The 13,003-nt window shown below is 32.2% G+C and overlaps 1 protein-coding gene across 4 annotated transcripts; it reads left to right on the top strand.

Moving 5' to 3' along the window:
• The first annotated feature begins 864 nt into the window (after positions 1-864).
• LOC110927319 (nucleolar MIF4G domain-containing protein 1) lies at positions 865-8,160 on the top strand. 4 transcript variants are annotated; one of them, XM_022170984.2, is made up of 15 exons: positions 865-1,139; positions 1,218-1,266; positions 3,149-3,276; positions 3,367-3,461; positions 3,580-4,273; positions 4,377-4,444; positions 4,831-4,913; positions 5,003-5,102; positions 5,199-5,284; positions 5,375-5,457; positions 5,741-5,868; positions 5,997-6,098; positions 6,206-6,508; positions 7,390-7,512; positions 7,591-8,160. In XM_022170984.2, exons 3-15 carry the CDS (start codon positions 3,273-3,275, stop codon positions 7,990-7,992), a joined length of 2,271 nt encoding a protein of 756 aa, XP_022026676.1. In that variant the 5' UTR covers positions 865-1,139; positions 1,218-1,266; positions 3,149-3,272; the 3' UTR covers positions 7,993-8,160. The 4 variants fall into 4 exon arrangements, with proteins under 4 accessions (XP_022026676.1, XP_022026677.1, XP_022026678.1 ...); XM_022170983.2 differs by having other exon boundaries at positions 866-1,139; positions 3,146-3,276; XM_022170985.2 differs by lacking the exon at positions 1,218-1,266.
• Positions 8,161-13,003: the final 4,843 nt, after the last annotated feature.

Below are 13,003 nucleotides of genomic sequence, written 5' to 3'. Positions count from 1 at the left end.
CCTAATGACTACAACTTTCAATTCAAAACAATTATAAAACACGTTTCTGACATAGTTCGATTGATATAAAGTAAATACCCGCGAAGTTCGCGGGTGACAACTTAAAAATGCTCTGCTATGTTTATATAAAAACATAGAGTCGTACATGTTACGGAGTATTGAAATTTTCTTGATTATGCGGTACGTTTAAATGTGTTGTTTAGGTTGGACCGAGTCACACTTTCATGTTATAGAGTTAATTATTGTATTAAATACTTACGTCATTATATCGTTTCATGTGCCCATCAACACTGTTAAATAAGATAATTTATTGGACAAAACCATACCCTAAGTAATTCTAATTCTTTTATTTTTTCTTTGTAAGTTTTGTCAAAAAAATGTGTCTAATGAAGATTTATCAGCTTATAAATAATACAAAAAAATAACTTTATTGCTATAGATTTTTTTTAACACAACCCATAACCCGTAAAGCTTACAGGTCTATAAACACATTTGAAATCATACATTTGGATTATGTAATGAAAATTTATTGCGTGATTTAGTTTATACCTTTTAAATTGAATTTTATTTACTATTGTCTTTTTTGGGGTTACATATATAATGTTGTTGGTTTTATCTGTCTGACGAGCAAATCATTTTCATACTGTTTTATCTTGAAATATATTTTAAAAATATGTGACATATGAATATATTTCGCTACCCAAATGTCTTCAAGCTATGATCAAAGTTGATTTTTGTTACTCAAACATATGTTACATCTCTGCCTCGACACGTCTATATAGAATCATACAAAAAAAAATATTTTTATAGATATAGATTTTTTTTAACACTCTTTCGAAACTTAGCTAGTTAATTATATGGATCGATCCAGTGCTAATTAAAAAAAAGGAGAAATAAATGACGCTCTTTCGAAATCGCATCTAGGGTTTCACGGTAGATCCTCCGGTCCACTGCAGCAAATCGTCGATCTCCCACTTCATCTCTGTCCCACCTCCGTCGACCTCCAGTCCACTACAACCGTCCCACATCCGTCGACCTCCATTCCACCGCAATCGTCGTTTCACCGGAGAGTCGGAGACCCCAATTGCAGCCACCACCGCCGTTCGCAACCACCACGACCGCTCGCAACAACCACCACCGTAAGTCCTCTCAATTTCTCACACCGATTCAAAAAAATTCTTACTTATGTGTCGTATCCTGCTACGTGACATTTGCAGAAGAGCCGGTGCTCTGCGTGTGGGTATCCTGCTGCTTGTGTTAGAAAGTGTAAGTCTTTTTGCATATATCTGTTTGTGATTTGATTAAATTGGCTATAGATGTTGATGTAATTTGATAGAGAGGGAACTTAGATTTGTATTTGATTATGTTGATGTTGATTGTGGTGATCTGTATGTTTGGATCAATCATATACTTCACATTTTTGAGCTATCTAATTAAAATCTAACAGGTTTTGTTTGTATTGGTGTTAGTTTAAAGTTGTTTACTTATTATACTATCATGTGATAAAATATGCCATATGCAACCCATGTTCTAGGGGGTTTCCAGCAAAAAATATTGGCTCAAAGATCTAAACCTATCAGGGTATACAGTAGAAACTTAAAATATACATGGGATCCCAATATACATGCCCTTTGTGGAAAAAAAATGTTGCTTTGTTGCATCTTTAGAGGCAATTCGTCAACCATGTAAATAAAAAAGACGAATGGTGTGCAATTGCTTTTAACACATACAGTGCTCGTTTTGAAGTAACAAGTAGTAGCGTTTAGTGTAAGGGAAATGATGTTGATATACATATAACATACCTGATGATAACAATCTAAAGCGATGGGTTTACACTTGATAGAAGAGATGCACAAAATTGGTTATTGGCCCAAACCAGCTTTTACCCAAACTGGCTGGTTTTGAAACCAGTTTCAAATCGAAAAAGGATTGATTCGGTTCGCTTTTAACCAGTTTCAGCAGGAGGGGGGGGGTCCCAAACCGATATCAAATCAGCGGTTCAGTTTAAAACCGGAACCGCTTTCACCAAACTGATTTCATTTTGAGTTCAAAACCAATTCCAGTTCATATATCAGCATATAATTTACATTTGACAGGGTGAACATACTAAAATAAGGCTCAAGCTTAGCTACTTGACAAGTTTGAAGTGTGATTACTAGTCATTATTATTAAGGGCTGCATTTTGAAAGGATGAGTGAGTTTTAAAGGATGAGTGAGTAGTACTGCAGTAGCATATTTTGATTAGTATTTTTTAGCACACTGATGGCTGGATAGAATAGAAAGGATGTGCTTTATTGTTTACATTACAAATAAGTAACAATGTGTTGATGTTTGTGGTGTCTTTGTTTATTGTTAATGTTTTAAAGGATGAGTGAGCAGTACTGCAGTAGCATATTTTGATTAGTATTTTTTAGCACACTGATGGCTGGATAGAATAGAAAGGATGTGCTTTATTGTTTACATTACAAATAAGTAAACATTGTGTTGACTTCTTTAAATATTTCGTCTACTTTTTATTTTTGTTTAGTTACATTTTTGTTATGGAGTTGATGGTTTGTAGTATGAATGTATGATATACAATTGCATATATAGGAACTTTACATATAGAATCTCATTCATGGCTATAGAATTTATAGATTTTCTTTTATTTTTTAGTTTTTTTATTTTTTAGAATTTTATTTTGATTTTTTTTATTTTTAAGAATTTTTTATTTTAAAATTTTTTATTTTTATATTTTTTTGGATTTTTTTTAATTCTTTTGGTTTTTTAGATTTTTTTTTATTTTTTAGAAATTTTTTGATTTTTTAAAATTTTTAGATTTTTTTTATTTTTGCAGATTTTTTTTTTGAATTTTTATATTTTTTTTATTTTTTGTGATTTTTTTTTATTTTTTGTGATTTTTTTAGAGGTTTTTTATTATATTTTTTATATGGGTCGATCCGGATAGTGATCCATCCATTTAAAATTACTTGGATATGGATCGGATCACGATCCATTAGGTTGGATCATAGATCGGATCATGATCCATTTAAGTTGGATCATTAATGGTTCGGATCATGATCCAATCCATATCCATCCATTGACTTGCCTATTTCCATGTATATATATTAGTCTTAGTTGGTTTTGCTTTTTGTTGCAACTGAAGTAGGTATCATAATATATCTGTTCATTTGGTTCCTCGGTGACCGACTTGAAAGTTCTAGCATTTGGCTGTGAAAAGTCTCAACACCAAAAAAAGAAGACACCAGTGAAATAAATTCTGCAAGTTATAAATGGGTAAGGTTTTTTTTTTTTTTTTTTTTTTCATTTGTGTTGTTTATCATATATTGGTTAGTATGGATAATACTTCTATTCTGTGACTTGCAGGTAACGATTCCGAAGATAAAACTCGCAGAGAGAGACGGAAAGAAACTCGATTGCAAAAAAAGAAGAAAAAGTTTGACACGTGGGTTCAACATCATGTATGAAAATTTCTGCATGAACCTTAAGTTTTTCACTGATTCATTTTGATTAGGACGTGAAATATGACTTGTGTTTTGTTCCGACATGATTTTTGTTCTTGATTTATAACAATTTCAGAAATTAAAAAAGACAATGAGCAATCAGAAGGCAGAAAATATGCAGAAAAATACTCTAACCGCAGAAGAGAAGGAATCGATTAGTGGAGATTTAAATAAACCATCAAAACCTGAATTTGAAGAGTGTATGGAAACTCAGAATAATGGTATTTCTGCTGATACAGAAGGGGGAGAAGCTTCTAGAAACAGTAGTTCTTCACATAAGAAACATAAGAGGACAGTATCATCAAGAAACGATGACCAACTAAATACGTCTTTGGAACCGACGAGGAAAAAGAAAGCAAAATTTGAAAAATATATGGAACTGGAAAACAATGGTGTCACTTGTGCAAAGGAGGATCTTGCATTGGAAAGAAAACTTGCAAAAAAACTCAAAGTGAAAAATAGGAAATTAGGGGGAGATGAAGATGGACTCAACATGTTATTTGAAGGATTTGAGTCTTTGGAGACCGAAGACATGGAAGAAGCTTCTATAAGAAACATTTCAAGGAATAAGAAGAGTTCAAAGAAGGATGCTGAGATTAAAAGCGATGATTTGGTTGAAGAACTTGAAACTGAACTTGCAACTGAATATGAAAATAATGATGCTCAAGCTTTGGTTATGGAAAAACATGCAAAGTATGTGCCACCTCAGCTAAGATCTATGTCCAGAAATGAATCGGAAGAATATTCACAAATTCGAAAACGTGTACGCGGTATGCAAAACTAGGGGATTTTTATTGATATTGGTCTCACATTGTATTCCTGATGATACATTGAAAAGTGACAATTTCGCTTATAAATCTTGATTGGTTCCAGGCCTTTTAAATAGGTTGGGTGAATCAAATGTGGAAGGAATTACAGGGGAGATGTCTTCAATTTTCCAGGTAAGTTTTCCAATCTCATATATTTCTTTTATCCTGAACTCAGTTTTCAGAATTTTCCATGTAGTGAACCATATTATAATCTCTATTCATTATAGAAGGGTAAATACTAAAGAAGAGAATTTTATTGTCTTATTATATCTTGAGGAGTAGGTTTTCTAATATGAAAGTAATGCTAATTTGCCTAATTGTATGTATTATGAAATGAGCGATGTCGTGTTATGATGCAATAAGTTAATAAGCTTTATATCTGTACTGTTTTTCTATTATAACGTAAGGTTGTCAATTTCTTTCTTATTTACCATATAGTTAGTATGTTCCCATGTGAGATGTTGAGGTCTAAACCAGTAGTAAGTAGTTACATTTTTCTGGAACTCTTTTACATACAGTCTATTAGCCGCAGTGTTGGTGCTCAAATTATCAGTGAAGAAATTCTGACATCATGCTCAAGCGGACCTCGTGGCAACGAACAGTTGAGTCCAGCTATTATTATACCTTATAAATGTTATTCATTCTTCTGTTTGGTATTCCTTTGACAAGATTACATTTGTACCCTTGCAGATATGCTGCTGTTTTTGCAGCTTTAGTTTCTGGGTTGGCTTGCTTGGTTGGGATTGACTTTGGTGCAAAGCTGCTTGCTTCACTTGCAAAGTGTTTTGAGGTTTGTTGAATGATTTCGTTGTTTAAAAAAATGAATTTTGAAGCTATCTTCTTCATAAAGAATATGATTTTAATAGTTTTCCTATGTTTATATTAGGATGAGTATCAGAAGGAAGACAATCTTTCCTTGCGGAATTTGACTCTCCTTCTCTCTTATTTGTATATATTTGGAGTTTGCTCAAGGTTATTCACTTTCTTCTGAGATTTCACACTAGAGATAAATGCACTTTATATAATAGTTTGTTGTTTTCTCAATTTATAATACCATTTCAGTGATTTAATATATGATTTCATGATGATGCTGAGCTCACGGTTGACTGAGGTTGATGTTTCTACTATCTTGACAGTTCTAAATTGTAAGATTCGTAATACTTGATTGTTCTACATGTTTCTGTTGGAGATGGAAAATAGGCACATCATGTGTGTGGGTAATGAGCCAACTTACGGGTTGACATGAAAAATATGTTTTTGAAGTTAGCATGCTTAAGAGATGAAACATAACCCTTGCTTAAGACATTGAATGGGTTGAAATTTACGCATCTAGTTTTTCTTAATCATGAACGTACTACTATTAACTGAATTGTTGAAATTTACCAGTATGTTGATTTATTATAAGTAGTTGCTATATGCATTCATTAGGTTCTGGGATGAGATTGAGGAGTGACGACCCGACCACCATGAAAAACTTTATTGTTAGCATCCAGAACAAGGTGACAGAACTCAAGACTATGTCTGGAGATAGCCAGGGAAACACTACAAGTAAAAGAGTATGCATTTCATTGATTAATATATATATATATATGAGAAATAAAAGATACGCATGTCACTAAATCATCATTACCTTTTCCGATAGTTTTTGCTTCTCTTGTAACTTTGTTCGCTTCGTGGGTGGCAGATGGAGTTCATGCTTGAAACCATATTTGACATCAAGAACAACAAAAAGAAAGCTAAAGAGGAATCCTTACAACATACTCGCATCAAGAAGTGGCTTCAAAAGGTCATTATAATATATGCTATTTTTTTATACATCGTTATAACATATAACACTTATAAAACAATAAAGAAATCTTTATATTACTTCTGTTTTTTTTTTTTTCCTGACAGTTGAGGGTAGAAAGTATTTTAGTTCGAGGATTGAAATGGAGCAAGCTTCTTGACCCTGAGAAAAAAGGTCAATGGTGGTTATCTGGAGAGATGATGTCATCTACTACAAATGGTAGTACGATTGAAAATTATGCAAAAAAGATGGATAAAGAGAGCTCAGAAGCTCAAAAAATGCTTCAACTTGCTGCCGGACAGAGAATGAATACAGATGCAAGAAGGGCGATATTTTGTATAATTATGAGTGGGGAGGATTATATTGATGCGTTTGAGAAATTGTTGCGGTTGGATTTGCAAGGGAAGCAGGTATCTATTCTATTCTTATCTAATCGCAAAATGGTTAAACTTTTGCATTAGAAAAAAGGTGGGCATAAAAAATGAAATTACTCTTTTTGTTTAATGTAACAAAAATGGACGGGTTGGATGAGTAACAGTCAACAGACTATGGTCAAGATACTGTATATATCTAGTTTTCAGTGCGCAGCGAAGCAAGTGGTGGTTAGGCTGACCGGATGACTTCTGTCCAAAAACTTTTTTAACTTCCATATAAGTGTATATAGTGCATCGAATATTATTCTAACACTACATACTTTCATCACAAATCTGATTTTAAATAAAATGGTCTTACGAGGTTTCATGCTTAGGTTTCATCGAGGGCTGTTTTAAGACAGTTAACTGCCGGTCAAAATATGACAGTTAAAACTTGGAACATGAACTTCAAAAATTAAAAGTCAAACAATACGAGTAATTTATTAATTTTGAACCTTAAAAATAAATAATATCTTTCTTATTATATATGGTCCATGATAGGAGCTCGTGGAGACATAGAATTAAGGTTAAGGATTTCTAGGAGAGGGTACAATTGTGTTTCTAGGTATAGTGTATGGTCGTAGATATGTATCTATTTGTATAGGTTGTTTGTGTTATATTTGTCTTGTTTACCATGCACTCTTTCACCACTCATGTTATATTGGTAGCTTCATACACACACTCATACACCTCATGTTCTATTTTATTTCTTTTCTGGGTGTTTTGGAGCCGAGGGTGGTCTCACTGGAAGAAGCCTCTCTATCCCTAGGGGTAGAGGTAAGGTGTGCCTACATCCCACCCTCCCCAGACCCTACCAATAGCTTTGCTATTTGTGGGATTTTACTGGGTATGATTGATTGTTTGTCATGATATTGCAGGATAGAGAGATGATGCGGGTCCTTGTGGAGTGCTGTCTGCAGGAAAAAGTATTCAACAAATATTATTGTGTTCTGGCTTCAAAGTTATGCAATCATGACAAGAATCACAAGTTCACATTACAGGTATTTCATTGGACGTGTTGGATAATGTTACAAAAATATTGATACAGTTTTTAATAACACGAGTGTATTATTGTTCAGTATTGTATATGGGACCAGTACACGGAATTAGAATCGATGCAGCTAATGAGATCAATGCACCTGGCAAAGTTTAAAGCAGAAGTGGTGTCCAGTTTTACACTTTCACTTGCAGTTTTGAAAAAAGCAGATCTACACGACACCACAAAACTCACTTGCAGAAAAATTATGCATTTTAAGATGTTTTTTGAGGCTGTTTTTGAGTATGCCGATAATGTTGTCTGGAATATATTCAAACGTATAGCAGGGGGTGGGTCCGGACAGTATGAAACCCTTAGAACCGGGATTAAGTTTTTCATCGAAAGGTATGTTTTGGGGAATGAAAAACAATTTGCAGGGAAGTACAAAATTGCCAAGAAAGCCCTTAAGAGTGTTGAAGAAGAAGAAGAAGACCCCTTTCTTTAAAAGGAAATTTTGTAGTTAGAATTAAACTTGTCTTTTTATATGTTTTGATTGCTTCTGTTGTGGACATATTTTCTTATTGTTGAAGAAACTTATTTAATTGAACATAACGTGGATGTCAACTACGGCTTTGTTTAAGCAATAGCTTACTTGAATCATCGTTTGACTTTTCATTATATATTTATTGATTATTGCTATGGGTTATAATATGTAAGTTGAAAATGCATTATCTTTGCTTGGGTTGTAACCAGTGGTAAGAAGCAAAAACTTATTTGGAAAAGAAGTATGTTTGAATCTTGGGCAAGGTGTAATTTAAGAGTTAGCTTTACTCTTTAGGTGGTGGGCTATAACTAACCTCTGCTTTTTTTTTTTTGCGCGTAATTTAGGTGAGAATTTTTTCTAATAAATGTTAATAATTGAATTTTAGTTACTGTGTTGTTTCTTCTACCTGTAAGTCTGCAACACGTTTTATAACTAAGCTTTGGCGTTTTGTATTAATGACGTTTTATTTCGTTTTGAATGGCGTGTTATCATTTTAGTTTGGCTTTTTGAATTTGAACAGTAAAAGACCTTTTTACCCTTAATGAATTACAAAAAACGCCACCGCGCCAATCTAGTCGATAGATTGTTTTGATCGGATGATCCATAAGCGTTCTCACTGTTCTCACACTGTCCATAGTCAAGGTTTTGTCCAATTGGGTTTTCCTTACAAGGTTTTTAATGATGCAACATCAAGCGTATGAAGTTGATAATCAAGGGGAGTATTATAAAGAATTATATTTAGATTATCAACTTCTAATATAAACCAACTTGTTCTCCAAGTTTATCCCCCTTATAAATAGTCCATATATTCTATTGTATATGATGCACCAATAATAATAAAATCTCTTTCTCTCCCAATATCTCTTCTCATCTTCTTGCTATTAGACTTCTTCATAACAATTTGAGATTATTTAATTAACCATAATACTATTTACTTCAATACGTGAATTTATCTATGTTTGGATTAATTCAATATGTGCCTTTATATGTGGTATATGTATATTCAATATGTGTCTTTATATATGTTTGTATTTTAGTTATTATTTATACTAGTATTAAGCCGCTGCGTTGCAGCGGTTGTCATAAAACTGTACTAAGTAGTAGCAATACTCAGGGCCCGCCCTATAACTTCATGTACCCTGTTCGAGCTCGAAAAAACGTGCCCTTAGGTCTTAACTAAATAAAAAAAATTTAAACTAGTTTTTCATACAACTTTGAACCGGATGAAAGAGTTGCCGCCCATAATTCTTTTTTTTATTAGTTTTTAGTAAATATTTGGGTATTGGGCTCACTAACCTAATGGGCTAAATAGTTTAAACAATATGATTTTTTTAAGTGGGCCTATGTTAATATGTTTTTGGTTATACCCTATTAATTTTTTTTACATATATAATATCGGATTTTTTTTTAAAAAAAATTACGTGCCTACGAAATCACGGGCCCTGTTCGGTTGTCCTCCCCGGCCTCCTTCAGGGCCGGCTCTGGCAATACTATACCATTGTCAGCGACCACCAACACCGGAAAAACTCGTAAAAACAAAATAAATAAAAACGGGAAAAAAATAACGCCGAGCGAAAAGAAGACGTAAAATCTTTAAATCACGCACGCTCGTTGCTAAGAAATTAAACCGAAACGTAAAACATAGAAAAAAATAACTAAGTCCATCTAGGACCCGCGTGTTGGACGAACTTATTAAATGCAGAAAAATAGATGTGACGCAACGTGCCAATCAAACGGGAAAAAATATACCAAAAAATTTAACTCACAAAATTTAGAATGAAACGAAAAACTTGAGAAAGATGAAGAGTATGGTGGACCAAAATTGAAAATAAAAAATAGTTGGGATTAAATTGCAAAAGATTGAAAAATTTTGGGTTAAAAGTAAAAAAAAAAACAAAGGGATTAAATAGAAAAATTGAAGTTATTTATTAATTTTAGATAAAGATAAGTATAAAAATAAGTGATATCCATATATTTGTTATTAATTAATATTAATATTAAAAGAAATTTATTAAATAAATATAAATAAAATTTACGAGGTTGAAGGAGATAACGCCATGTGCCATTATTTGGAGTTTTATTATAAGTTACATTTTAGTTACTTTTAGGAAACGAAATTACAAAAAGTTATTGACTTAATAAATATTAATAATAAACTTATATCATGTAATATACTAATTTAAAATCCTACTTTTAATAAACGATTCTAAAATATTTCACGTATCAACACCATACATCTCTAAAAAAGCTTTTAATCAAAGTTAATTTTCGTTACTTTTTAAGATGGGTCGATGTCTTGTAACGATAACATTTCTTATTTTATAATTATTACATTAATATTCACTCTTATTTCAAATATGTCTTTAAGTTGACCATATCTTTAATTAGATTAAATAGATATATTAAACTTTTCCAGAAAATCCACTCATATTTCAAATATAAAAATATTTTTATAGCTTATAAGTTATAGTTTATAATTTATAATTTATAATGATAATGACAATTATCATTATAATGATATTTTTTATTTGAACCTTATCACAACAATTTTTGTGAAGTTTTTGTATATTAAATTTATAATGATATTTTTTAACTAAAATACAAAAGTTGTGTTCATATTTACTATGTTGTTTAACATTTACCATTTTTTTAATGTAAAGATTGACAATAAATACGTATATAAATATTTGATATTAAAGTAGATTATCATAACCAATGGTGTGGTGGTTCATTTGCAAAGGCAAAGCATTTAAACACCTGTGTTTGAGAGGGAGAAGTTTTGGTTCACGTCCCACAGACGACAGTGATTAAAAGAAACATGTTCTTAAAAAATTAATTACAATAGGCTTCAACATACACAAGCAGTCTTCACTACCTTATTCGATTTGCAAAAAAGAAATGGTTCATACAATCGTAAATCGTTTTTATAGTATTTGCAAAACAAATGATTTTGAATAGTATATTTATGCACATATGATTTTTGTTTAGTTTTTCGTTATGCAAATATGCAACAAATTCTCTGATGTATTTAATGAAAATTATTCCATTACTTCATTGGCTAACAATGTAAAATCTATTAAGAAACTTCCTAGAGAACTGATGATTACGATGAGAATTGTTAAGCATTTTAGAACCAAGTTGGGTATGGATTACTATGAGTACGAGATTGCAAACTTGTGGTCTTGTGGAATGATTATCAGGTACACTTATTTTTTATTGTGCTCTACAAATGACGAGTTTTCATTATTTAACCCGTGTAACACACGAGACTATAACCTAGTAATATAATATAAAGTTAGTTTATCATAAATTTGAGCATTAATAACTTATGATACATTAATAACCCTTGTTAACATATAATATAACTAGCAATAAGGCCCGTGCGCGTTGCGGCGCGAGAACATCGCAAACATCGAATAGATTAGTCCAAACGTCGTGTGATGCGTTAACCATACGAAAACACGAGTTTTGACGTATTCGATTGAACTCGATATAACCTATATAAGAATTACGATTTGATCAAAACGTAAAGTAAATAGAATTTATTTGTGAACCGACTCATACATAGAAAAGAAACTAAAATTTGACTCCATAGGATTCAAAATAAAATTTACGAAACATACATAAAATACAGACGAATACATATGATATTTGTCCTGACTCACTCCCAAATCAAAACGTAAACCAATTCAAATTTATAGTACATAAAAATATGCACGTAAAAATGTTTTTTAATGAAACATATTATATTTGATCTGACTCGTTTTCCAGAAAAAAGTTTACGTTGAAATGTAGAGCAAATCATATTTATACCGACACGTAAATAAAAATATGCACGTAAGTATAGTTTTTTAAGTCAAGGAAGTATATAGGGGTAAACTCGAAACAAAATATTAGTAAAAAACTTAATAGGTTAAAAATGTTCGTAAAACCGTGCCAAGTGGCACCAATGCCACACCACTGTTAGCGACCCCAACAATGGAATAGTTCGTAAAAAATAAATAAAAAAGGAAAAAATAACACCAAACGAAAAGCAGACGTAAAATCGTTGAACCACGCACGACCGTTGTAGTGCGTTAATGCGAAGAATTAGACCGAAACGTAAAACGTAAAAAAGAACAACTAAGTTGAACGGGGAAAATAAACGTGTTACGACGGGTCTGTCAAATGGGAAAAAGATATGCAAAAAAATGGTAAACCCCACACGCGCGTTGCGGCATGTCTTGCAAAATTTAGAACAAAACGTAAAACGAATAACTTGTGAAAGATAAAAATTATGAGGGACCAAAGATGAAAATAAAAAAGTTGCTAAGATTAAACTACAAAAAGATGAATAGAATTGGGTTAGAAATAAAAAATGTTTTTTTTTAAACTTCCCATACATAGGGTACAACTTCATAAAGCAACATATAGTTGCTAATTTATAGTTTACTAGTGGGGAACCCGCGCGTTGCGGCGGGATTGATAATTTACTGCATTGTACTCGTTTTCCATTAGTTAATTAATCTGTACGACTTACGACTCGCATCGAAAGGCACTTTTACCCATTTGACCCGTCTGTTAAAAATAAAAAAATAAACCTTGCAGTCAAACGGTTAAAGAAATAGAAATGATTGGTTCCACTCTAAGTGCAATATATTATGTAAAAGCAATTAATTGAAAATGCACTGCACCATTACTTTTGAGTGTTCATTTTAGAAAGTGGAGCCAACTTGAAACCGAGATGACTGAACTCTGCCACTGTTGGTGCAACGCTATCCCCCACTTTTCTAGTTAATGAGAAGGGTCTCTTCTAATTTAAAGCTCATAAGAATACCATAAGAGATGGTAAGAATAGACTGTTTGGGTACTGGGTCAAAATGGTTTGCTTTTTGGTAATAGCGGATAACTTTTAATATGTGTCAAAGCAAATAGGTTGGGTAAAAAATAAAAATTAAAATGTAGCGTTTTTAGAGAGATGAAACATCGATTC

The sequence above is a fragment of the Helianthus annuus genome, chromosome 2, assembly GCF_002127325.2.
Source record: "Helianthus annuus cultivar XRQ/B chromosome 2, HanXRQr2.0-SUNRISE, whole genome shotgun sequence".
In the NCBI taxonomy this organism is placed as follows: domain Eukaryota; kingdom Viridiplantae; phylum Streptophyta; class Magnoliopsida; order Asterales; family Asteraceae; genus Helianthus; species Helianthus annuus.
The sequence above is the reverse complement of the archived record's forward strand: the minus strand, read 5'-3'. Positions and strand labels throughout refer to the sequence as shown.

What these genes read in the sequence shown, in the direction of transcription:
- LOC110927319 (XM_022170985.2), top strand. An exon ending in AATTCGAAAACGTGTACGCG is followed by an intron (nt 4,274 to 4,376) that starts GTATGCAAAACT and finishes GATTGGTTCCAG; the next exon opens with GCCTTTTAAATAGGTTGGGT. An exon ending in ATCACAAGTTCACATTACAG is followed by an intron (nt 7,513 to 7,590) that starts GTATTTCATTGG and finishes ATTATTGTTCAG; the next exon opens with TATTGTATATGGGACCAGTA.